Raw genomic sequence first — 27,335 nt, forward strand, 5'->3', positions numbered from 1 at the left:
GGGGGTCCAAGTGGGGACCGACAACAACCAGATTGCCGCCAACCATGTGGCACTCCCCTTCTTTGGTGGCGTCCCTCAAGCATGTAGAATCTCCATTTTTTCAAACCCTAAGTGTGCAATTGAAGTGTATTTACTCTGATGCCCATATCCTTACCTAAAATTACCATTTTACCACCTCATCCAACCCATGAGATGATGCCATGAGGCAATCTTCAATCCTGACGCTTCAACCACTTTTTGCTCCTAAGATCACTGTTTTAAATATCGATGATATCGGCCGATATATCCCACGATATATCTTGTATCCCACCAGTACGATACGAAACACACAAGTAATGCGATATATCCCACATGTTCGATATAGTGAGCATTTTCGAATTTTGATGCTCTTATTTTATATAATTTGGGTTAAATTAGTGTCAAATTGTTACAAATTCGTGATTTTGGAGCTTCAATTTCGAGATTTGGAGGAGATGGGCCGAGTTGCGAAAAATTGAAAAAAAAAAAAATCAAAATTTATCAATTTCTCACAAATTGTTTGCAATCTTTGTGTTCAAACATCATATCAAAAACGTATGTAACCTAATCTAGTGATTCTTCTTTTGCTTTTGAATGTATTGCTTGTGTTTCCACACATCTTTTTACATTTATAAATTATATGAATAGACATTGAATACACTTGCATCAATTCAGTTAGACAACGCATAGATTAGGACCCCATACAAAAAAAAACCTATTATGTGTACTTGTTTATTGTAACGTAATGATTTATAAGTTGTACTAATGTCTTTTTTAACAATCACTGAAGTTTCATCGAAAAATTCAACCAATTTCCCAATGTTTCCCCATGTTTCCAACAACAGCGACACATTACACGATGCAACCGATATATCCCATGTGATAACCGATACGTAACGCAATACTGATATTTCGAACACTGCCTAGGATTACCAGCAATTACAAGAAATCGGGTTTGGAGGCTATAAATAGCCCCCTCCCCTTCTCATTTCAAGCATTCAGTAGATTCAGGAAGCATCCCTTCTTAACCAGAAATCCCATAACCTTAGCCATCTACCAATCCCTCCACCAAGGAGAAGTGAGAGAGAGAGAGAGAGAGAGAGAGAGAGAGAGTCCAGCTCTGGTCTGGCCTAGCCTAGCCAGAGCCCAAGCCTCCTGAGCCATCTAAGTTCACATACGAACCACTCGATCTAACCTTGCGATACTACCATTCATCCAACCGATCAAGCTTTAATAAGTTTCATCAAAGTATAGCATTAGGATCATTCAACATTCATTCCCTTCTCAACCCCATTGCTCCTCATATACATCATCATCATCATCATATTGCATTTCATTGTTTCCTTGCATCTAACTGGCGAGCGTATGCTCTGAGGCTTGCTCATATAATCGGAGCAGGTCCACCAGAAACCTTAGCCAGTTAGTCGTTTTGTCATATACATCAGCATTACATTACATCCCATTGTTTTCCCATATCTGACTGGCGGGCGTATGCTATGTGGCTTGCCGATATAATCGGAGCAGGTCTACTAGAAACCTTAGTCAGTTAGTCGTCGTTTTATCATAAGCATTAATACATCATCAAGCATCCTGTCTAGGCCGTATAAAATCTTGAAAGTGCAACTCCATGCACTACCTAAGCCTTGAAAATTTCTCATTGTCCACCACTTTACACCATACTCAAAACTTCAAAGAAACACCAATGGGAGAAAAGAAAGAAAACATGAGACAAAATGAAGAAAAGGGGGATGAATGGAAGGAAGGGAAACCATATATGGACCCAACCTTTACACTTACCACCTCACACCAAGAGAGCACTACCATTATTGTCCAAACTTTAGGGGAAAAGAAAAACCCCAAATTGGAACCAAAAGAAGGAAAGAAAGAGAGCTTGAAATGGAGAATGGAAAGAAAACGGAGAAACTATGAAGATGTAGAACGCTGAACAAGCTACTATGGGCTAAGATATATAGAAGAGGAAGCCGCACCCTATTACCGGACACTTGGAAGAAACAAGGGGGTGAAGGGGGGACCAGGGGCAACCAGGTTGCCGCCAGTCCCCCTTTTGGTAAGATGACTTGGCCTAGCTCTCTCCCCTTGGGAAGAGAGGGACCTTGGGAAGACCTCTTGCAAGGAATCTTGCACAAATTGTCCATAATAAGGTGATGGAAGAGAGAGAGAGAGAGAGAGAGAGAGAGAGAGAGAGAGAGAGTAAATGATAAAAATGGTGGGAAATTTTGAATTTTAATTGAAAATCCAACAACTCATGAGAAATTGGAAGGATGATGTGTAAGAGAGAAAATAACATGCATTTTCAAGTTCAATAAAAATATAATTCCCAATAAAAACCAGCATCGATCGCCACCGTCAATTCTCATCTGATGGACTGGATCATTTTCAAAATCCTCAAAAACATTTCCAATAAAAACCAGCATCGATTGCGATTGTCAATTCGCGATCTGATGGACTGGATCATTTTCAAAATCTTTAAAAACAATTCCAATAAAAACCAACATCGATCATGACCGTCAATTCGCGATCTAGTGGACTGGATCAATTTCAAAATCTTCAAAAACATTTCCAATAAAAACCAGCATCGATCGTGACCGTCAATTCGCGATCCGATGGACTGGATTATTTTCAAAATCTTCAAAAACATTTCTAATAAAAACTAACATCGATCACGACTGTCAACTCGCGATAGACCAAATCATTTTCAAAATCTCAAAAACACTCCCAATAAAAACCAGCATTGATCACGACCGCTAATTCGAGATCCGATGGACTAGATCATTTTTAAAATCATCAAAAATACTTCAAGCATAACCAACATCGATCGCAACCGTCAACTTGTGATCCGATGGACCAGATAATCTTTCAAAAATACAAAAACATTTTCAAATCCCCAAAGAGCAAAACCGCAAGACGACGGACTCAATCGATCATGGATCGAGATCTAGACTGCAAACCGTCGGATGACGGACCCGATCAATCATGGATCAGAATCTTGACCGCAAACCGTGGGACGACGGAATTGATCATGGATTGAAATCTTAACCACAAACTAGCGGGACAACGGACTCGATCGATCATGAATCGAGAGCTTGACCGCAACTGCGAGACGACAAAATCAATCATAGATCAGAATCTCGACCGCAAACTAGCGGGACAACGGACTCAATCAATCATGAATCTAAATCCTGACCGCAACTGTGGGATGACGAAATCGATCATGGATCGAAATCATGACCACAAATGCACAGGACGACGGACTCGGTTGGTCGCAAATCAAAATCATGACTGCCAGCCATGGACAGATTTGCACCATCCATAATAAAGGCCGCAGTTGATCAAAACCAACGATCCGGATTAGCTCAAAAACAATCAAGTCTGATTACCATATGAGACGATGGAACCGATCAATCCTCTCTAATGAATCTGATTTTTGATCACAACCACTAATCAGGCTTGCACCAAATAAACCATCCTCAGCAAATCACAGTCCCAATTGTGACAACCAAAAATCCAAGCAACAAAGTATAAAATCCTAAAAATCCATAACCTCCAACGGAGTCACCATTCTGTGGGCACTCGAGAGAGGCAACCAATGGAAAAGAGAGTCAATCATCCATTCCCCGAGAAATCCTCCCTCTAGCGTCCACACATCCAGTGTTCGAGTTGTCGGTATCGCTACAAGTTTCGCTGGCTGGAGATAAAGATATAATATCGTTATCGCTGATAATATCACCGATAACGGGAAATGCGGGGAAAATGTGGGAAAACGGTGGAATTTTTCAATGAAATTTCAAGAGATGCCTGAATACACATATTTGCATACTTAGGAATCAAAAATTATAAAAATAATGCATACATAATAAGTTTTCATCTAATTAAGGCCTAAAAGCATGTGTTGTCGTAAGAAATCGGCCCAATAGTAGCACAACAATCACTCAAATCTCATTAAACCAATCAATAAGCATAATGCATTCATACATTTTACAGTCATGCATAAATAAGCATATAATTTATAAACAAAATACATATGCATGATGATCCATCCATCCATCCCATCTATCCATCCAACCATCCATCCAGCAATCCAACCATCTCATCCAAACATCCATCCAACCATCCCATCTAATAATCCAAGCATTCATCTATCCATCCAACCAACCAACCCATCCCATCCATCCCATCAAATCATCCGAACATCCATCTCATCCAATCATCCAAACATTCATCCCTATCCATCAAACTATCCATCATCCATCCATCCAATAATCCAACCATCCATGCCATCAAATCATCCAAACATCCATTCCATCTATCCATTCAACCACCCAATCATCCAAACATCCATCCATCCATTGCATCAAATCATCACACATCCATCCATCCATCCATTCCATCTATCCATCCAACCATTTAATCATCCCATCCAATCATCCATCCATCCATCCAACCATCCCATCCAAACATCCATACACCCATCCCATATATCCATCCAAACATCCATCCATTCCATCTATCCATCCAACCAACCCATCCATCTCATCCAATCATCCAAACATCTATCCATCCAAACATCCATCCCATCCCTTTCCATTCCATCCATGCATCAACCATCTAACCAATGGGAGTGGATTAGGTGCGGCCTCGGCCTCACCTAAGATGATGGCCCCCACCTTGATTTATATATTCTATATCCATATGTTTTACAAGATCCTTTTAGGGCATGAACCTAAAATGAAGTGTATCCAATTCTCAAGTGGACCTTATCATAGGAAATAATGGTGACTGACTGTATATGGGCCACAAAAGTTTTGGATCAAGTTGATATTTCCTTTTTCCCTTCATCCGTGTTTATGTGACTTTAGCAACAGGTTGGATGGCAAATAAACGTTATGGAAACATTAAGGTGGGCCCTAGGAAGTTTTTAATGGTACGACATTCAATTACATGGCGTGGAACTCACACTATAAAGGTAACTTAAAAGTTACCTAAATTATTAGTTTTATTTCGATTCAAAACAATGGTGACCCATGCTTTTAAATTGTGGAAAACTCATATTTTAGATAAACTTAAAAAGTAAAATTAAATGGTGATCCATCAGTATGAACTTATTAACAGGTTGGATGGTCAATAAACATTACAGTGGACCCTATGAAATTTTTATTGGTGGTTGTTCAATGACCACTATTTCTTTTGGTGTGGTCCTCTTCAGATTTGTATCTCCGTCATTTTTGAGGCAATTCCCTAAAATAATCTGTAAAAATAGATGGACGACGTGGATATGCAATGCATACATTGAAGTGGGCCCTACAGAATCCCACCCTTACGGTAGGTTTTGGGCGTGAGGTGGGAGCCGATGGGATTAGGTGCAGCCATGGAATGGTGCAACACTTACGGTGGGGCCCACCTTGATGTATTTATTGTACATCCATGCCATCTATCCATTTTTACAATTCATTTTAGGATACGAGTCGATCTGAAGTAGATTCAAATCTTAGGTAGATCATCACATAAGAAAGAGTGGCGATTGACTGTTAAAACCTTTTCATGGGCCACAAAAGTTTTGGATCAACCCGATATTTGTGCTTTTCCCTTCATCCAGGTTTATGTGACCTTATCAATAGGTTAGATGACATATAAACATTAGAAAAACATTACAATGGGCCCTAGGAAGTTTTTAATGGTGGAGGTTTAACAAACACCTTTTCTTAGAATATGGTCCACCTGAGAGTTAGATCTACTTGGGCTTGTATCCTAGAATGACCTAGAAAAACTTATGGATGGCATGGATTTATTAAGAATACATCAAGGCTGGCCCCACAGTGAGGGTTGCACCATCTTCAGTAAAGCCGGAGTCGCACGGAATCCACTCCCTAAAATTTTAAGAGTTAAGAGCGAGAGAGCTTTCGTTTTTACGAAAGTCTCTTGTCTTCTCCGGAAAACCCGCAATACGATGAGATTTTGATCTTTTTCCATAAAAAATCCGAAAATCTCTCCAGAAATCTCCTTTTCCTTGTCAAATCCGAACCCAAATCCCTGTAAACCTCAGAGAAATCGGGTTCACTTTCAAATATTCTCTTTGAATTTTTATTTTTTTTTTTTAAAAAAAGAGAGTTTTTTTTTAAGGGTTTTCGTATCTCGAAAAATTCGGAGCAATCAACAGCGATTGAACCACTAAATCCAACCAAAAGCCACTTCCATAGGTAGATCTCGAGAAAAAAAAGGTAAGAGATTTTTTCCATATATTTTTTTATATTTATTTCAATTTTTTTTCCAATAATAGGGAGAATGATCGCTATTTTTTCGATAAAATCAAAAATATTGCCGATATTTCGTCGACATTAGGAAGAGAAACGAAAATCTAGGGTTTCGGCATCACTGGTTTAGCAACACCGATAATATCGGCGGTTTAGCGACACCGATAATATCGCCGATATTATCGATTTCTCGTTGATAATGAAAACATTACACACATCCAAAGTGAAGTTTTGAGTAACACTAACCTCAGAAAAGAAGACAAGCTTCATGTGATGGTGCACCTAATGGATGGCTTGGATGGTACGTGTGGAATCATTTTTGCACACAATAACTGTGAGTTATCTTTCTTAGTGAGGGTATGGTCACAGGATAGCGCACCTAATGGACAGCTTGGACGGAACATGTGTGGAATCACTTTTGCACACAAGAACTAGGAGTTATCTTTCCAAACAATGTCATTGGGCAGGTAGAAATCAAACCAATGATTCAAGGGCACCATCCAAAACAGACCCTAAAAGAATTTTAATACACACACACACACACACACACACACACACATCTGTGTGTGTAGTTTTCAGAACGTAGTATTTTTACATAGAAATCATCATAGATTCATTGATTTGGGACAAATCCATCGACCTATGAACTACAAGTGTTTTAACAACAGTAGGACAATATTCATGCAAATTTTAGAAAATAAAATTAACTGTTTAGTAAACAATTTTTGCCCACGTGCATTGGTTCATAAATACGAACATGAACACCATCTCTTCTTGCAACAAATGTAGGAAATCATAACTCTCTTCCTCAGAAACCTTAGAAATGCAAAAACCTTTCAAGTAAAACGGGAATCTAGAAGAACCCCCACCCAAAGCCCAAGAGAAAATAATAATAATAATAATAATAAATAAATAAATAAACAAAACAGAAATTAAAAATAAAAATAAAAATAAAAAAACAGAAGAAAAAGATTGACTCAAGACAAACAAGTCAGAGGCTGAATACCATTTTGAGGAATCAGAGCCAAACATCAGCTTGTTCAAGCCCCCAATAGCGCATTGACTCAGTATGGAACAATATTTTAAACCATGTGGGGAACGCCAATAATTCACTTAAAGCCTACAGGAAAGTATCATAAAGAGTGAAGTTTCCAGTAACACTAACCTCTGAAAAGAAGATAAGTGAGAAAAATTTGCCCCTCCAAGTGTTTTTTAGTGAGGGTATGGTCATCTGATGGCACACCTAATGGACGGCTTGGATGGAACTTGTGTGGAATCATTTTTGCAAACAAGAACTGGGAGTTATCTTTCCAAACAATGTCGTGATGCAGGTAGTAATCAAACCAAATGATCTAATGGGCACCATCCAAACAGGCCCTAAAAGAATTAAAAAATAAATATAGATGTACTTTTCACAGCTTAGTTTCTTTTTCATAGAAATCATCACAAATTCATGGATCTGGGACAAATCCAGTATCCTAGGAACTACAAGTGCTTTAACAACAATAGGACAATATTCATGCAAAAAAATTTTAAAAATAAACTGTTTATAAAACAATTTTTGCCCACATGCTTTAGTTCACAAATCTGAACATGAATACCATATCTTCTTGCAACAAATGTAGGAAATCATGACTTCCTTCCTCGGAAACATTAGAAATGCAAAAACTTTTCAAGTAAAATGGGAATCTAGAACAACACCCACCCAGAGCGTCCCCCACCCAAAAAGAAAAAAAAAAAAAAAAAAGACTGATTCAGTACAAATGAGTCAGATACCGATATTAGGAATCAGACCCAAACATCAGCTTGTTCAAGCCCCCAACAGCGTGTTGACTCAGTATGGAACAATATTTTAAACCACGTGGGGAACACCTATAATTCACATAAAGCCTACAGGGAAGTATCATCCAGGTGAAGTTTCCAGTAACACTAACCTCAGAAAAGAAGACAAGTGAGCAACATGTGCCTCTCCTTCCCCCCCTCATGAACCTCAGCAAACCAAAAGAATTCGAAATTTTCTGCACCAAGGAGCTCATGATGAGGACATGTGATTACGTCAGTGTTTGCATTGTTGACGACAATATCGATATTATCACAATATTGTCATTGTCGACACACTTGCAATACTGAAACCATAGTATTTCGAATCATTTCCTGGTGTCGGCGAAATCTTGGCAAAATTTTCATGATTTGTTGATATCCGAAAACATCGACGAGATGTCGATCAGCCACATACTCAACATACCACTATCCCCACCTACAACCTATGATTTCTTGATAAAACAGGGAGATGTCGCTGAAATATAGCATGCAGGTATACAAAGAGAGATACCAGGTGCATAAATGTGATATGTGCCATGTAATTTGGAGATAGGTTATGGGTTGTGGGGTTAGTTACCATATAATTGGGTATAGGTCATAGGTTGTGGGGTTAGTTATCTAGTAATGGGTAGTAGGGTTAGTTATCTAGCAGTGGGAAGTGGATATTGGTCCTTGTAGGTACTTATGGTGATGTGGCCTATGGGTATTCCGTAACGGTAATGGTGGCCATAATGTCCACCATTGTTACCTTTACAATATGGGTCGTAACAGATTACAGCCCCTGTCAGTGTTTTCATTATCGATGAGAAATCGATAATATCGGCGATATTATCGGTGTCGCTGAACCAACGATACCGAAACCCCATATTTTCGTTTCTCTTCCTAATGTCGACGAAATATCGGCAATATTTTTGATTTTATCGAAAAAATAGCGATCATCCTCCCTATTATTGGAAAAAAAATTGAAATAAATATAAAAAATATATGGAAAAAATCTCTCTTACCTTTTTTTTTTTCTCGAGATCTACCTGCAGAAGTAGCTTTCGGTTGGATTTAGTGGGCCAATCGCTGTTGATTGCTCCGAATTTTTCAAGATACGAAACCCCAAAAAAAACCCTTTCTTTTTTCTTCAAAAAGAATATTTGAAAGTGAACCCGATTTCTCTGAGGTTTGTAAAGTTTTTCTAAAGTTTATATGTCATCCAACCTATTGATAAGGTCACATAAACCTGGATGAAGGGAAAAGCACAAATATGAGGTTGATCCAAAACTTTTGTGGCCCATGAAAAGGTTTTAATAGTCAATCACCACTCTTTCTTATGTGATGATCTACCTAAGATTTGAATCTACTTCAGATCGACTCGTATCCTAAAATGAATTGTAAAAATGGATAGATGGCATGGGTGTACAATAAATACATCAAGGTGGGCCCCACTGTAAGTGTTGCACCATTCCATGGCTGCACCTAATCCCATCGGCTCCCGCCTTATGCCCAGAACCTACCATGAGGGTGGGCTTCTGTAGGGCCCACTTCAATGTATGCATTGCATATCCACGCCGTCCATCTATATTTACAGATTATTTTTGGGAATTGCCCCAAAAATGAAGGAGACACAAATCTCAAGTGGACCACACCAAAAGAAATAGTGGTCATTGAACAATCACCAATAAAAATTTCATAGGGTCCACTGTAATGTTTATTGACCATCCAACCTACTGATAAGTTCATACTGATGGATCACCATTTAATTTTACGTTTTAAGTTTATCTAAAATGTGAGTTTTCCACCATTTAAAAGCATGGGTCACCATTGTTTTGAATCGAAAGAAAACTAATAATTTAGGTAACTTTTAAGTTACTTTTATAGTGTGAGTTCCATGCCATGTAATTGAATGCCATACCATTAAAAACTTCCTAGGGCTCACTTTAATGTTTCCATAATGTTTATTTGCCATCCAACATATTACTAAAGTCACATAAACACGGATGAAGGGAAAAAGGAAATATGAACTTGATCCAAAACTTTTGTGGCCCATTTACGATCAGTCACCATTATTTCCTATGATAAGGTCCACTTGAGAATTGGATACACTTCATTTTAGGTTCATGCCCTAAAAGGATCTTGTAAAACATATGGATATAGAATATATAAATCAAGGTGGGGGTCATCATCTTAGGTGAGGCCGAGGCCGCATCTAATCCACTCCCAATGGTTAGATGGTTGGATGCATGGATGGAATGGAATGGGATGGGATGGATGTTTGGATGGATAGATGGGATGGATAGATGTTTGGATGATTGGATGAGATGGATGGGTTGGTTGGATGGATAGATGGAATGGATGGATGTTTAGATGGATAGATGGGATGGGTGTATGGATGTTTGGATAGGATGGATGGGATGGTTGGATGGATGGATGATTGGATGGGATGATTAAATGGTTGGATGGATAGATGGAATGGATGGATGGATGGATGTGTGATGATTTGATGCGATGGATGGCTGGATGTTTGAATGATTGGGTGGTTGGATGAATAGATGGAATGGATGTATGGATGTTTGGATGATTTAATGGCATGGATGGTTGGATTATTGGATGGATGGATGATGGATAGTTTGATGCATAGTGATGGATGGATGAATGTTTGGATGATTGGATGAGATGGATGTTCGGATGATTTGATGGGATGGATGGATGGATGAGATGGGTTGGTTGGTTGGATGGATAGATGAATGTTTGGATTATTAGATCGGATGGTTGAATGGATGTTTGGATGAGATGGTTGGATTGTTGGATGGATGCTTGGATGGATGGATCATCATGCATATGTGTTTTGTTTATAAATTATATGCTTATTTATGCATGGCTGTGAAATGTATGAATGCATTATGCTTATTGATTAGTTTAATGAGATTTGAGTGATTGTTGTGCTACTATTGGGCCGATTTCTTATGACAACACATGCTTTTAGGCCCTAATTAGATGAAAACTTATTATGTATGCATTCTTTTTATAATTTTTTAATTCCTAAGTATGCAAATATGTGTATTTAGGCATTTCTTGAAATTTCATTGAAAACTTCCACAGTTTTCCCACATTTTCCTCGCATTTCCAGTTATCGGTGATATTATCGGCGATAACAATATTATATCTTTATCTCAAGCAAGAGAAACTTGTAGGGATACCAACAACTCGAACACTAGCCCCCGTAACGACTGTTATGGCCTCTTTTTTTATTGAAATGAAAAACCCAAAAAAAACAGTATCTACCCTGTAAGTAACATTAAAATAAAATCCGAAAAACATGCATTTGCACCGTAACAGACCATTAGAGGGCTATTACGACCTTTACACGAGGTGTAACAAGAAGGGGAGTGGATTTCGGCACCAACTAACCCAGTTTTATGGATCGAAACAAGGATTTGACAGAGAAATCGCTTCTTGAAACACTTGCGGGCCGAAATTTCAAGGAAATGAAAAATCCCCAAAACAGCCATTTTTTCTTGAATTTAAGCATTGATTTCACTTGAAATCATGCATAAACATGGATTTCAAGTGCAAAATCGAGAGATTTAAGGATCTATTTAATCTGATTTGGGGAAATGTGGGAAAATCCGATTTTTCCCCAACTTCTTGCCAAAAAGAAAAAATTGGGGCCCCATCTTTTTTATATGATCATGAGGACGGGTCAATCTATCGATTGACCAAAATCACTTGATTTTTTGAATTTATTTATTTATTTAGTATTATTGAAAATTAAAGAAAAAATCTATTAAATATTAAGAAAACTAGCTAATCCATTTCTTTTCTTTAAATGGGGCCCATTAGGGGGCCCATCTTTTAAATGATGATGACTGGTGAAGATGGGCTGACCTAATTGGGGCCCATTGGGACCAATTTAAAGGCAAATAAATAAATAAATAAATAATTTTTTTAATTTTCAAAATTTTTTAAATAATTTTGAAAATTAATATATATATATATATATATATATTGAATTTAAACTATATGATGTATCATGTATCATATATGTATGGTTGGAAGGTGGATCATGGATGGGATGGTTGGATGGATGGATGGATAGATGGCATGGATGGATGGATGGGATGATTGGAGGGATGAGATAATTGGATGGATGGTTGGATGGATGGATGGATTAGATGGGATAGTTGGATGGACGGATGGATGTCATGGTTGGATAGATGGTTGGATGGATGGATTGGCTGGTTGGATGAATGGATCGATGTGATGGTTGGATGGATGGATGTGATGGATGGATGTGATGGTTGGATGTGGTGGTTGGCTGGATCGTTGGGTGGATGGATGGATGGATTGGATGGTTGGAGGAGACATTGAATGGTTCATTTACATTTACATGTCCAAATTATTGTATGGTACCAGCATTTGTATTTTATAAAATCATTTTATTCTTAAATATACAAATATGTGTATTTCACTGAAAAATTCCACTAATTTCCCCATGTTTCCCCCACATTTCCGATTGTCAGCAATATTATTGCCAATAACGATATTATTTTAATATCCCCGGCCAACAAAACTTGTCGCAATACCGACAACTCAAACACTGGATTACGTCATACCAGTCCAAAGTATTCTATCTTTACAAAATTTTATTGGAAAGATAAGAGCATACAAATATACATCAAGACTGGATGATGGTTTTGACTTCCCTAAATATGTGGTTAAAAGCAATTTTCTAAGAAGAAATATTCAAGCATTTGAAGCAGTCCAAATTTATTAGAACTATAAAGTGCCGCAAAAACTGTGTAAAACATTATCAATAAATCAACATTGTAGATACAGGGCATCCATTAACATGCATTAGCTTTTAGGTGAGAGCCAAATAAAATATCCCCTCACCAAAAAGTGAGGAAAGCTAACATCAATGTTAGAGCTTGTAATGAACTTACTTTTCTCTGAGTGAACATATGGTTAAGTAATCTGAAAGACTCAAGATTCGTTGCAATTGGATCTCATTCAACAATACGACCTAATGAAAACCAAAGCATGTAATAAGTTGTTGCTCTCTAAGACAAGATGCCAATAAAAGAGAAAACGAACACAATATTAAAAATTGTTTTTCCTTTGCAAGAGAACATACCATGGCAGTTAGTTCAGCAGTAATGTTATAATGTGCAGCACCATTCTCAAGATTTCCAGATTTGTTTACCTGCAAGGAAGTTCCTCTACATAAGCATCAGCAAAAGAAGGCTCATAAGCATCACATATACAGGGCCCATAAACATTCTAGACAATATTCAAAAACCAATAATCATGATTCTCATATTATAAAATAGTAATAATAATTATTATTATTATTATTATTTGAAGGTGGAAGGATTCTCATGTTATAAAATTTAAGCATTTAATGTGCAAAAATTCAAAAAACTAACACATTCACTTTACTTTTTTTTAATTGATAACACATCAAATTTAACACATGATGAACTTAGAAAATTCTCTAGTCCTAAATTGTTTGCAAATTTCTGTTCGTGAGCGGCACCTAATAGTTGGCTGGACATGCAGTATGGGGCGTGATCATGGTGGCATGTAAACATGCCTAGCAAGCATGGATTGGTGGGCTAGTTGGATTATATTGTGCAGTCAGCCAATCAAACATGTACTTAAGCATGACCCTCCATGTGTGTGTGACTCAATGTCAGGCGTAATGCTGTGCAAATACCCTTCCAAGACCGTACTCTGCTTGCTTGCCCTTTATGGTGTTGACGTAATCACCAGGCTGGTGGTTAGTACTAGATAGAACCATGCTGGCATGAGTCTTGTCAACACAAATCTCTATCATAACCAGTTTCCAAAAGCCAGGATAAAAGAGGAATTTTGGTTCTCGATGTCTGGTGAGCATCTGATCATACCTTTTTCCAGTCTACCTTTTAAAGCCAACCCCCTGAATTCCTAAGATGATGATGAATGAATGAATGAACGAATGAACTTGGGTAAATGATCATTTCTTTGTGATGAAAAGGACACCACCTATACACAAAATAAATTGCAAGAGTGCCCTTGGACATAACATAAGAATGAATGATGTAAATGACTTACCTACCCACCATATACAAACATCTTCAGTCATATTTGTCAACATTTAACACTTCAATGCATGAAGAAATGAGATAGATAGTAAGCATGGTAGATAGTTGTCAATTGATCTAAGCAACAGATTATTAAAATTACTGTTGCGAAATAGTATACACTTGGAAGGGAAATCCCCGGGGCACCCACTATGACTATTAAATTCACCCATCCCTTCACCTTTTGGCTATGAAATAGCATTAAGTTGTACTATTGCATAACCAAAAGTAGAAAGCATGTGTATCTAGAAGTCAGAGTGGATGAAAAAATAGTCGTTCCATACTTAATATTGTTACATTATTCACACAGAATTTGAGGAATTTGGAGAGAGAGAGAGAGAGAGAGAGAGAGAGATGTGCTGAACTATTACTTTTTATGGAAAAAAATTGAAGAAAATGAAGAAATCAAATAAGCATGCCATGTCAAAACAAGTTGTATGTGTGTTTAGGAACCACTACAAAAGAACTAGTCAACATACACAATGCATGGTAAATACCAACCTTGCCCCAAAAACATGCACTCGTCAAACACCTTTCGCATTACCAGACCTCTAAGCCTTATTGTAGGGGCCTTTCACTCTACAGTGTAACTACAATCACATCCTTATATCTAGACTTGACCTCTTGGGCAGACATGACCAAGATCAATTTAATTGGGATGGTTATAGTGCATGGTAATCATTTTTCCTAGACATTGACAACTCATCCACTTTGTGATCATGGTTTTTCCAAATACGCTTTTTTTTTCCAGACCATCGTCTAATGATATAGGAAGTTAGTTTGTGACTAGAAAGAAAAGACATAATCATCATCATCATCATCGTAAATTGGCTTTTGACAAAGTGGGATGGCAAAAAAGGAATCATCTAGCCAACCCACATTGTTCAGAAGTTCCTCGATATTACGATAATATCCCCGATATTATACGTATCTCCAGCTCGACGATACTAATAACACTGGTAGAAATACCAATAACACTATGAGTATCAGAAATTCCAAGTATCAGCGATATATCGCTACGTATCGCCGATGTATCGGTATTGCCAATGTATCACCACTATTTTTCACTATGTAAATTCCAGGTGTCACTTTTATCACCAATGTATTGCCAATATTTTCAACTGTGTAAATTCCAAGTGTCGCTTGTATCACCAATGTATCACCATTGGCGATATTTCAATAATTAATATCATCAATTTATTGATATTGCCAAAAATTTGTTTAGTAAAGGCCCCATTAAATGGAAATTTAGTATGTATACATTCTTTTTGCAATTTTTTATTTCTAAATATGCAAATATGTGTATTTTAGCATCTCCTAAAGTTTCACTAAAATTTCCATCATTTTCCCCATGTTTCCTTAATGTTTCCCCGCATTTTAGAAAATTGGTGATATAGCTATTGTTTCCATATCCCGGCCACTGAAACTCATAGCGATACCGATACTTCTAACAATATCAACCCATCCATTTTGTGATCATGAGTTTTCCAAGTACACAATTTTATCCAGACCATCATCTAATGATCTGGGAAGTTAGTTTGTGACTAGAAAAAAAAGACACAATCATAACCATCATCATAAATTGACCTTCAAAGTGGGATGGCGGAGAAAGAATCATCTAGCCAACCCCAATTAGTCGGGATAAGGCTTAGATGATGGGAATGATGATGATCATCTAAACCTTACCCCTATTAATTAGGGTCGGCTACATGAATTATGTTCTACCATTCCACTCTATCAAGGGCCATGTCTTCAGTTAGACCATAGGTCATTAAGTCTTTTCTTCCTACCTCCATCCGCATCCTTTTGGACCTTCCCCTTCCCCTTTTAGAGCCTTCAATTTTTACCAACTCACTACTAACCTATGCGGTTTTGGGTCTCCGTTGCATATGACCAAACCATGCAAGTCTACTTTTTCCCATCTTATTATCAATTGGTGCTACTCATAAGTTCCCTCAAATGCATTCATTTTAATTATATCCTTCCTCATCTTGCCACTCATCCAACTTAACGTCCTCATTTGAGCTACACTCATCTTATAAACATGTTGTTCCTTGAGGACCTTAATTGCCCAACCTTTTGTACCAAAAGCATGGCTGATCTTATAGCTGTCTTATAATGTTTCCCTTATAGTTTGAGTGGTACATGATGATCACATAAAAGTCTAGAGGAACACCTCCATTTCATCCACCTAGCTTGAATTCTATGCGCAACATCCTTCTCAATCTCTTTAGTCATGAATTATTAACCCAAGGTATTGAAAGTGATCATTTAGGGAAAGTACTTGGTCAGCAATCTTAACTAATTCCTTGTTTTCACTCCCATTGTTACCAAAATCACACTCCATATACTTTATGTAGTCTGACAAATTTCAAATCCTTTAGATTCTAAAGCGCCCCTTCAGCAATCTAGCTGTGTTGACACCCTCCCTCATATTGCCAATCAAAACTGTCATCTGCAAACAACATACACCATGGAATCTCTTCCTACAAATGCCTCTTTAACTCGTGCATAACTAATGCCAAAAGGCAGGGGCTCAATGATGATCCTCGAGTGAGCCTACAGTAATTGGGAACTCATTTGTTTCTCCACTAGTGGTCCTTGCATTTGTTACCGCACCCTCATACATATCTTTAATCATGTCAAGATATCTGATAAGGGCATCACGTCACATACACCCTTACGTATGTATCAGAGGAGGTAGCGAGCTGCACCAATTTCCCTGTGGCTAGGCTAGTACCCGTGATCGTGCTGAAGACTCCATGTGAATGTGTGAGCATCTGGAAGACCCCACACTGGGAAGATGCACATGGACTGCTTTATGGAGTAATCTAGACCGTTGGATCGGAGGGACACGACGATCAGGCTATTGGATCGCATGGATCACATGACCGAGCCATTGATCGTTGATCGTCCACATCAGTTTTAGACTTTATCATATTTTAGGATTTAGTTTTTGATTATTTTATATTTAGACACATTATGAGTGTTTTAGTTGATTTTATTTAGACTATGGCTATTTTCGTTAAAGTTCACAAAACGGGGATTTTTGTAATTTTTGAAACTTCTTGGATCTATAAAAAGAGGAGGGTGTGTGACCTCTCCCTCATTGAATTTTGTGACTTAAATTTTTTAAAGAGAGAGAGAGAGAGAGAGAGAGAGAGAGAGAGAGAGAGCTCTTGCTTTCTTTTCCCATCTTAATGCGATTTGAAGATACTTCCATGTGATTTGGAAGGAAGATTGGTGTGAGGCTAATTTTCATCAACGGAGGTGCGAGATCTCCATCTATCCCCACACCATCTTCTTATTTCTTCCACATCCAGGTATTTTCTTTAGATTCTTAATTCTCCCATCACAAATCTTCGTCTTCTCCCAAACCCAACTTTTCCATATCCATTCACAATCCAAACCCTAACCGACATAAACTCATCCTCTCATGCCACACGTGTGACCGTACAGCCACACGTATGAAACCCACCTACCCTTTTTGGTTTCCCACCATCATTATATCAAAACCCCTTTCTTCCATCCTCAAAACCCCAACTCTAAACCTAAATTTTCTAAATTTCTTACTTTCTCAAGCTTTTAAGGATACTAAGGGCAAGATGAGCGAAGCCTGTCATGCACATGTGACGCATCCAGGGTAAGTATAGGTGGCGTGCTAGTCAGGAAGGGCACCTCGTTGCTTATTTTAGTGAGAAGTTGAATAAGGCAAAGCAATGATATTCCACCTATGACAGAGTTCTATGCGATCGTCCAATCCTTGTGCCATTGGTGGCATTATTTATTACCACAAGAATTTATCTTGTTCTCTGAGCATGAGGCCTTACGTTACTTCAGTTCCTAGAAGAAACTAAACCCTAGGCACGCTAAATGGGTCCAATTTCTTCAAGAATACTCTTTCGTTCTTAAACATAAGACTGGGGTCAAGAACAAACCTACTGATGCCCTTAGTCGTCGTGTGGCGCTACTCTAAAGTATGAGAGTGGAAGTGACTAGGTTTAATCGGCTGAGAGAAGAATATCCTACATGCCCAGACTTTGGTGAGTTGTATGCATCACTGCGAGACAGCCAATCGACCAACAGTCGCAGGTTTGTCATCATCGATGAGTTCCTATTTAAAGGTGACAGACTTTACATTCCTCGTACCTCCCTCCGTGATTTCCTAGTATGGGAACTTCATGCAGGAGGGGTAGCTGGTCATTTGGGAAGGGACAAGACCATTGCCCTTGTGGAGGATAGATTTTATTGGCCAAGTCTCAAGCAAGATGTAGCCAAGATTGTTGGGCAGTGCAGGACTTGTCAACAGGCAAAACAGAGGAAGCAAAATGCAGGATTGTATATGCCTTTGCCAGTACCCCATGCTCTTTGGCAGGATGTTAGTATGGGTTTCGTGTTAGGCTTACTGAAAACTATCAAGAAACACGATTCCGTATTCGTGGTTGTAGACCGTTTTTCCAAAATGGCCCATTTCATTCCGTGCTCGAAAACGTCAAATGCCTCCAATGTGGCTAAGCTTTTCTTTGGGAAGGTAGTGTGTTTACATAGTCTACCTAAGACCATAGTGTTTGATCGTGATCTACGCTTTATGAGCTAGTTTTAGAAGACACTATGACACATGATGGGGACAAGGCTTCAATTTTATCTGCCTATCACCCTCAAACAGACGGTCAAACTGAAGTTGTCAATAGGAGTCTTGGAAATCTACTTAGATGTCTCGTGGGTGATCACGTCCGAACTTGGGATACCGTTTTGCCTATAGCCGAGTTAGCATATAATAGTTCCATCAATAGGTCCATAGGCATGAGTCCATTTGAGGTTGTGCATGGCTACAAACCTAGGAAACCTGTAGATCTCATACCTATGTCTGTGTCCCATAGGCCATCTGAGTCCGCACATAAGTTTGCATGGCATATACATGAGTTGCATTGTGAGGTAAGGAAGCGAATTAATGTAAGTAGTGAAAAATACAAAAAGTTTGTTGATTCTCATCGCAGGTTTCATGAATTTCAAGTAAGAGATTATGTCATGGTTCGCATGAGGCCTGAACGGTTCCCACATGGGTCCGTTAAAAAGTTACAAGCATGTAGCGTAAGACCATACAAAATAATGCAGAAATTGGGTCCTAATGTGTATGCAGTAGACCTTCCACCAACCATGGTAATTAGTTCTACTTTTAATGTGGAAGATCTAGTACAATTCAAGGGTCCTGCTACTTCACCTTTTGATCCATCCACAGACCATGACCTAGTCCCAAATCCACGGCCCATACCTGACCAATCATCCGAGCCATTACCACTTTTACCTTCCTTGCCTGCTCGAAGTGAACAGATAGAAGACATACTGGATACACAAGCAGTTTCCACTCGATACGGAGGATCTCAGAAATTCCTTGTCAAGTGGAAGCACAGGCCAATCTCTAACAGTACATGGATTACAGAGGACGAGCTACAGCATTTAGATCCAGACATTTTAGAGCGCTATAGGAGTTTTAGTCCGCTAGAGGCGAACTCTTCTCAACCGAGGATAGTTGATAAGGACATCACATCACGTACACCCTTACGTACGTATCAGAGGAGGAAGTGGGCTCGGCCGATTTCCCTGTGGCTAGGCAAGTACCCGTGATCGTGATAAAGACCCCATGTGCATGTGCGAACATCTGGAAAACCCCAAACTGGGAAGATGCACATGGGCTGCTTTATGGAGTGATCCAGACCGTTGGATCAAAGGGACGGAACGATCGGGCCATTGGATCGCATGGATCACATGATCGGGCCATTGATCGTTGATCGTCTACATCAGTTTTAGACTTTATCATATTTTAGGATTTAGTTTTTGATTATTTTATATTTAGACACATTATGAGTGTTTTAGTTGATTTTATTTATACTATGGCTATTTTCGTTAAAGTTCACAAGATAGGGGATTTTTGTAATTTTTGAAACTTCTTAGATCTATAAAAAGAGGAGGGCGTGTGACCTCTCCCTCATTGAATTTCGTGATTAAAAGAGAGAGAGAGAGAGAGAGAGAGAGAGAAGCTCTTGCTTTCTTTTCCCATCTTCATGCGATTTGAAGATACTTCCATGCAATTTGGAAGGAAGATTGGTCCGAGGCTAGTCTTCATCAACAGAGGTGCGAGGTCTCCATCTATCCCCACACCATTTTCTCTTTTCTTCCACATCCGGGTATTTTCTTCAGATTCTTAATTCTCCCATCCCAAATCTTCGTCTTCTCCCAAACTCAACTTTTCCATATTCATCTACAATCCAAACCCTAACTGACCTAAACACATCCTCCCACACCACACGTGTGACCGTACGGCCACACGTGTGAAACCCACCTTCCCCTTTTGGTTTCCCACCATCATTATATCAAAACCCCTTTCTTCCATCCTCGAAACCCTAACTCTAAACCTAAATCTTCTAAATTTCCTACTTTCTCAAATTAGCAAAATCCTAATTTTCACCCTAGATTGTATTAAGTTTTTTATTTTGAAATAGACTATATCCTATGCTAACTGGATGTTCATACATCCATTAAATCCTAGTTTCTTTTTATTTAGTGATCTTGAGTTACGATGTTGGTAGCTTAGGCTAGGATTATGCATGGTTTTCTTTTGATTTTCATGACATTTGTGATGACTATAGCGATGTTTGTGTTTTTTTATTAAATATCTTAATTCGGCCATTTGATCTCGCATGTTACTCAATTCATGCATCAGTCCTGCATCAATATCATTTCGAAACTCCATTCTTTCCCAACACCCACCAAATTAACTCTTTAGAGACCTTAATTTATGCTTTCTTTATGCCCATAAAGACCATGTAGAAATCCAACCTCCTCTCCCTATATTTCTCCATCAAATGTCTAAGTAGGATTATAGCTTCAATGGTAGACCTCCTAGGCATGAAACCAAACTAATTTTCCGATACATTCGTCACATGCCTTACTCTTTGCTCAATGACTCTCTCCCAATATTTCATTATATGGCACATAAATTTAATCCATGATAGTGCAGGTTTGTATGTCTCCTTTATTCTTACAAATAGGTAGCACAGTACTTTTCCTCCATTCGTTATGAAATTTCTTCAATCTTACATCTTCTTGAACAACTATGTCGACCAAAATAACCAAGGAAGTGAATGTGATGGCCGAGCAATGCAAGATCAAAATATTGCATTTGATGCCTTACTATGCTCAGGCTAATGACCAGGCTGAGGCTAGTAACAAAGCCATAAAAATATCTTAAGGAAGATGATCGATGACAACCCGCATGAATGGCATACTAAGTTATCTGAAGCCTTGTGAGCTTATCAGAATTCGCCTTAGTCTAGTATTGGGGTAAGTCCTTTTGCACTCACCTATGAGCGTGATGCAGTATTACCTCTAGAAGTTATTATGCCATCCCTTAGGGTTACATATCAAACTGGCTTAACCTCGACTAGGTTCACAGAGGCCATGTTGGTCGAGTTAGAGGAATTACACGAAATGCAATTAAACGCCTTGGATTCCATTATAGCCAACAAAACTAAGGTTGCTCGAGCTTATAACAAAAAGATTAAAGGAAAAGCTTTTAGGGAAGGAGACATGGTCTAGAAAGTGGTGTTGACACTAGGGTCAAGGGACGATGCTTTTCAGAAATGGTCACCTACCTAGGATGGACCAACGTCGAAATATGTGGGGGAGTTGCTTTGGGCTTGGCATAGGGGTGGAGTTGGCAAAGCCGAAAAGGCTATTAGGAGATTGAACTTAATGGTTGTTTTGTGGGCTCTTATGAGGAGCTAGAAATGGGCATTTTTTTAGGAAATAGTGTACGAGTGTTGAAGATGTTATTTATAAATTCAAATTTTTAGTGTCAGGTTGGGCGGCCTATGTTAAGCACGCCTCAAGCAGCCTTCTTTTATTTTAGTTTTGTTTTCAGTCCTATGGGTTGAATTCTTTGTCCACGTTTGGGGCTTTCTAATTAAGTGTTGTTACCTCTTTAAAAAATAATAATAATAATAATAATAAATGGCTTATATATGATCCACTTTGAAAGTTATTAAATATCATCTCTTCTTTAAGTATGTGTTCACTAGAGTAGAATTAAGATTATACGCCGTAGTGAAATCATGGATAGCATCCCCATCTCATTTATTCCCCCAAAACCATATCCTCCATGTACACTCATATTCTATACTTCCTTTTCATACATGACTATTTAAATTTCCTCCTACAAATATCGCATCTCCATTCGGAATGCCATGCATTGGTCCATCCATATCCTCCAGGATTGTGTTCAAACTCAAATATTGCATATTTATCCTCTCACATGCATTAGTTTCCCATGCATTTAGGTGTTTAATCGATCTAATTAGAGATGTTTTCTACATGCGAGGTGATTTTGGAACTAAAGTTGAATGTATGTACAAAGTGGTGATTTAAAGCCCAAAAGAAGTAGAGATTGAAGAATGAAAGAATGGAGCATGAAAATGAAGATTTGAAGGACTAAAGATCCAAGGAAGCAACGTATCAAAGCAAAGAATTGAAGATTGAATGCATCGAAGGAGAAGTGAAGAAAATCAGCACTTATCGATCCCATCAATAGGAGTATCGATCCCATCGACAAGCCATCGATAGGACTCGATGCGATCGAGCCACATATTGAGAAATTCTGTATTTTCCATAAAGCTTGCTAGATAGTTCCTTCGATCCCATCGAGAAAATCATGAATTTTAAAAGCTCATTGCTGGAGAGCTTTTGGACATTCTTCAATTCCATCGAGCGCATCTTCAATCATATCGACAAACTCTTGACAGGTCTTGATCCTATCAAAGCTCCTATTGACAGATGCGGTCAGTGCATAAGTTCACGAAATTTCTAAGGCAGTGCGAAACTTGGAGCTCCAAAACTATAAATGTCTCTAAGACGTCCCTAAGAGTTAGGGTATGGTGGAGAGAACGGGAAGACAAAGCTTTTCCGGCATCATTCTTCCATCTCAACCTTCGGTTCTAGTTCAACTTTCCTTCTTTTTTTTTAAAGATGTTATCCATGCTAGGCTAATCTCTTAATTAAGGCTAAGAGATGAACATCTTGATGAATTTTGATATTTAATTCATTTTTAATTCAAGTTATTGGTTTTGAATGTTGAATTGTGATTGTTTTTTATTGAAGTCCTAGATTGGAGAAGGAATTGATCTATAAAATCGATTGATCTATTGTTAACTCCGGGTACAATAGATGCCTCTAAATCAATTGATCTATTGTTAACTCCGGATACAATAGATGTTTTTGATTCCCTGTGATCAATTGCCTAGATCTTCATGAAAGATCGATCTATCTCAATTCATATATCTTGTTGAACGTTTATGGGTGGATTTATGGTTTTATTTTCCGATTAGAATGGATTGGAATCTGATTTTAGTTGAGTTATCAACTTGAAAAGAAGAATTTAGTTTCAGACTTTGTTATGTGGGAATTCATGGATCCTTAGTTGTTTTTAATTATTATTTAAACCCTCTTTTTCTTCCACTGGATTAAAAACCCAGACCACTCGATTAGTTCTAATTGTCTTCTCAACCCAATTCCATGTGGATCGACCTTGGTCTCACCGAGTTATTACTATTGCGCAGTCCTACACTTGGGATTGTTCAACAGATTGTCTCTTGATTCTATCCTTTAATCCTACGTGCGGCGCATATGCACTAATAACGTTGATTATCTCCTCTTCTAACACAAGTTTTATTAATAAAAGATTATCACTTACTCTCCTAACATCTATAACTTTATCCTTTAAATCTTTATTTACCACTATTTCTGCCCCATTTCTATCATTATCCTTTCCTTTATTCCGAAGTTTATATCCATCAATTTCTTGAGTCTCAACCCCTTTCCACTTGATCTCCTATTCGCAGGTTATGTTAACGCTCATGTGTTCATCATATCTACGAACTCCATACTCTTACCTATCAATGTTCATATATTCCACGTGGCAAGATAAATCCTACTCTCCTGGACTGGACTAGCTACTTCACTTGCTCGCATTCAAAATGGCACGGGAACCTTGCCTACTTCTCATAGCAATCGGGCATTGTTGCAGCTCATCACTTCCGTGGTATGCCCTAGCGAACCCTAGTCCATTTCTCACTATACGCGAGTTCCGATGTAGCACATCGGTCACAGAGAACACCCTAGTGTGAGTTTGGGATGTCATATTATTCGGATTCAGAATGAAAGGTATGGCATAAGTTTGATGCCAACTACCAACCTAACACAACCCTCCATCCATACTAGGGACTAGCAATGAGAGAACAAAACTCCCATGAGCACGATGTGATAGACTATTACATAGGTTGATTATAATCAAACACTATATTAAAGTCTATTACAAAGGTTGATTACAATCAACGAGTTAAAGAAATGGCACAATCACGTGTCACCTTTGTGTACAGTGTAGATCCAATTAGTGCCAAAAGAAGAAGCAGTCGAAGGAACCTAGTTATTTCCAATATAGGAAGCACTACTGAAGTAAGCATAGCCACAGCTCTACATGGGAGCCTGTTCACTACATGTCGGATCCCAAATAATCACACGTAGGATCCTGCATGATAACATGTGTGAACCCACATGGTTACACATGTTGGAAGGTTTACTGTCTAGTTAATTGCTTTTAAAATAAAGGGATACAATTGAAACTATAGGGAAAAAAGTTTAAGGGAAATTTAGTAAATTTCTTTGGACTAGGATTTTATTTTCAATTTTAGGCCTATACAATAACCCTTCTATGGACATGTAATGCCAACTAGAGTTTGAGTTTACGATAGTCTCTTCATTCTCTTAAAGTGAAACCTCATCTCCTGCATGTGTTACTTGGAGGCATGTGTTTCCTTAGATTTCTAGTATATGTTGTTAGCTCTTCCCTTCTTAATTTGCCACAAGCTTTTCTTCTTTGAGTCAATTTATAAACAATTAGATCTGGATTCTTCTTATTTCATGACTCAAATCTGTCTCGGGGCACAAGGTTGAAAGAATTGAATCAAAGGGATCTATTAATGGAAGCCAATGTGATTTCCAGCTGCACTACTTTTCCTACTCACATAGTCTACGACTCTACCCTCATATGTTCTTACGCAAGGGCAAGCTAAGTTAGAATTTGAAGGAACTTGCAGGATTTGTAATGGCACAAAAATGGCCAGAAAAAAATCAGTTTGGCGAAATGCAAAAGAGATCATTGGATCACAATAAAGAGAACAAGTGGGTCATGCAGCCCCCTTCTCTGCAAGGTCACTTTGGAATTTATTTCATTCCTCAATTTATTTACAGACAATATTTTGGGTACAAGCCAACTGGTATGGAAGTTTAAGGATAGTTATATAAAATTTAACTGTCTATAAATTCAGATGATGTTGACTTATGTCGGAGGGTCTAGGGGACGTCGGGACTTTCATTCTGGGTTCAAAGGGGACTCATCTTCTGATGAAGAAATGGAAATCTCACCTTGTCAATTTTTGTCAAGAAATTTTTGGGTAGTTCAGGTATTTTCAAGCATTAGCAGGTTTTGGGTTAGGAACTCATGCGAAGGAGCATTGTGTGGATTATGAAACCAGTTTTGTCAATCCAATACAACTTTAGAATATTGGCTTCCACCATAAATGCACTCATCCTTGGACAAAGGCCAATTAATATTTATACCTAGACAGGGTGTAGAATTGTAGTGAGCTTGCAAGGGGAGATGTGAGGGAGCTCTGTTTTTGGGTATTAGCCAATTGGTATGAAAGTTTAAGGATAGTTATATAAATTTAACTGTGAAGAATTTTTTGGGTAGTCAAGGTATTTTCAATCATTACTTTTTTAGTAGGTTTTGGGTTTAGGAACTCACTCAAAGTAGCTTCATGTGGGATAACAAAACCAGTTTTGTCAATCCAATACAACTTTAGAACATTGGCTTCTATCATAAATGCATTCATTCATGGACAAACTTGATCAATTAACATCCATACCTACTAGACATGGTGCAAATTTGTGGTGAGCCTGCAAGAGGAGCTGTGAGGGAGCTCTCTGTTTTTGGATATTAGCCAATTGGTATGAAAGTTTAAGGATAGTTACATAAATTTAACTGTGAAGAAATTTTTGGGTAGTTTAGGTATTTTCAATTATTAGAGGCTTTGAGTTTAGAAACTCATGCAAAGTTGCTTTATGTGGATAACAAAACCAGCTTTGTCAATCCAATACAACTTTAGAAAATTGGTTTACAACATAAATGCACACATCCATGGACGAACTTGATCATTTAATTTCTGAACCTAGACATGGTGCGGAATTGTGGTGAGCTTGCAAGAGTTGTATGGGAGCGACCGATCACTTGATCACAAAAAAGAGGGCACGTGGCTCATGCAGCCCCCTTTACAGACATTTTTGCATATTTGCCAATTGGTGTGAATAAGGATTGATACATAAAATCTAAGTGTGAAGAAATTTTTGGGTAGTTCAGGTATTTTCAATCATTAAAAGGTTTTGAGTTTAGGAATTCACATGAAGGAGCTTTATGTGGACTGCGAAACCAGTTTTGTCAATCTAATACAACTTTAGAACATTGACTTCCACCATAAATGCACTCGTACATGGACAAACTTGAGCAATTCATATCTATGATCTAGACATGGTGCGGAATTGCAATTCATACCTATACCTAGACATGGTGCAGAATTCCAGTGAACTTGCAACAGGAGATGTGAGGGAGCTCTCTGTTTTTGGGTATTAGCCAATTAGTATGGAAGTTTAAGGATAGTTGCATAAAATTTAACTGTGAAGAATTTATTGGGTAGTTTAGGTATTTTTAGTCATTAGCAGCTTTTGGGTTTAGGAACTCATGTAAAGGAGGTTTATTTGGATAATAAAACCAGTTTTATCAATCCAATAAAACTTTAGAACATTGGCTTACATCATAAATGCAGTCATTCATCGACAAACCTGATCAATTCATATCTGTACCTAGACATGGTGCGGAATTGTGATGACTTTGAAAGAGGAGCTAGCAACAGGAGATGTGAGGGAGCTCTCAGTTTAAGGACAGTTGCATAAAATTTAACTGTGAAGATTTTTTTGGGTAGTTTAGGTATTTTCAGTCATTAACAGGTTT

The 27,335-nt window shown here is 38.2% G+C and overlaps 1 protein-coding gene across 4 annotated transcripts in view; it reads right to left on the reverse strand.

Annotated features, from left to right (window-relative positions):
- The window catches only part of LOC131248653 (intermembrane lipid transfer protein VPS13), a 199,594-nt gene that overhangs the window by 128,158 nt on the left and 44,101 nt on the right, over positions 1-27,335 (reverse strand). For all 4 annotated transcript variants that reach the window (XM_058249032.1, XM_058249031.1, XM_058249036.1 and 1 more), the window contains exons 9-10: positions 13,231-13,299; positions 13,040-13,119 (exon numbers count right to left, since the gene is read on the reverse strand). In XM_058249032.1, the coding sequence (XP_058105015.1) occupies positions 13,040-13,119; positions 13,231-13,299 (149 nt within the window). The remainder of the gene's footprint in view (positions 1-13,039; positions 13,120-13,230; positions 13,300-27,335) is intronic.

Source organism: Magnolia sinica, chromosome 6 (genome assembly GCF_029962835.1).
Source record: "Magnolia sinica isolate HGM2019 chromosome 6, MsV1, whole genome shotgun sequence".
NCBI lineage: Eukaryota > Viridiplantae > Streptophyta > Magnoliopsida > Magnoliales > Magnoliaceae > Magnolia > Magnolia sinica.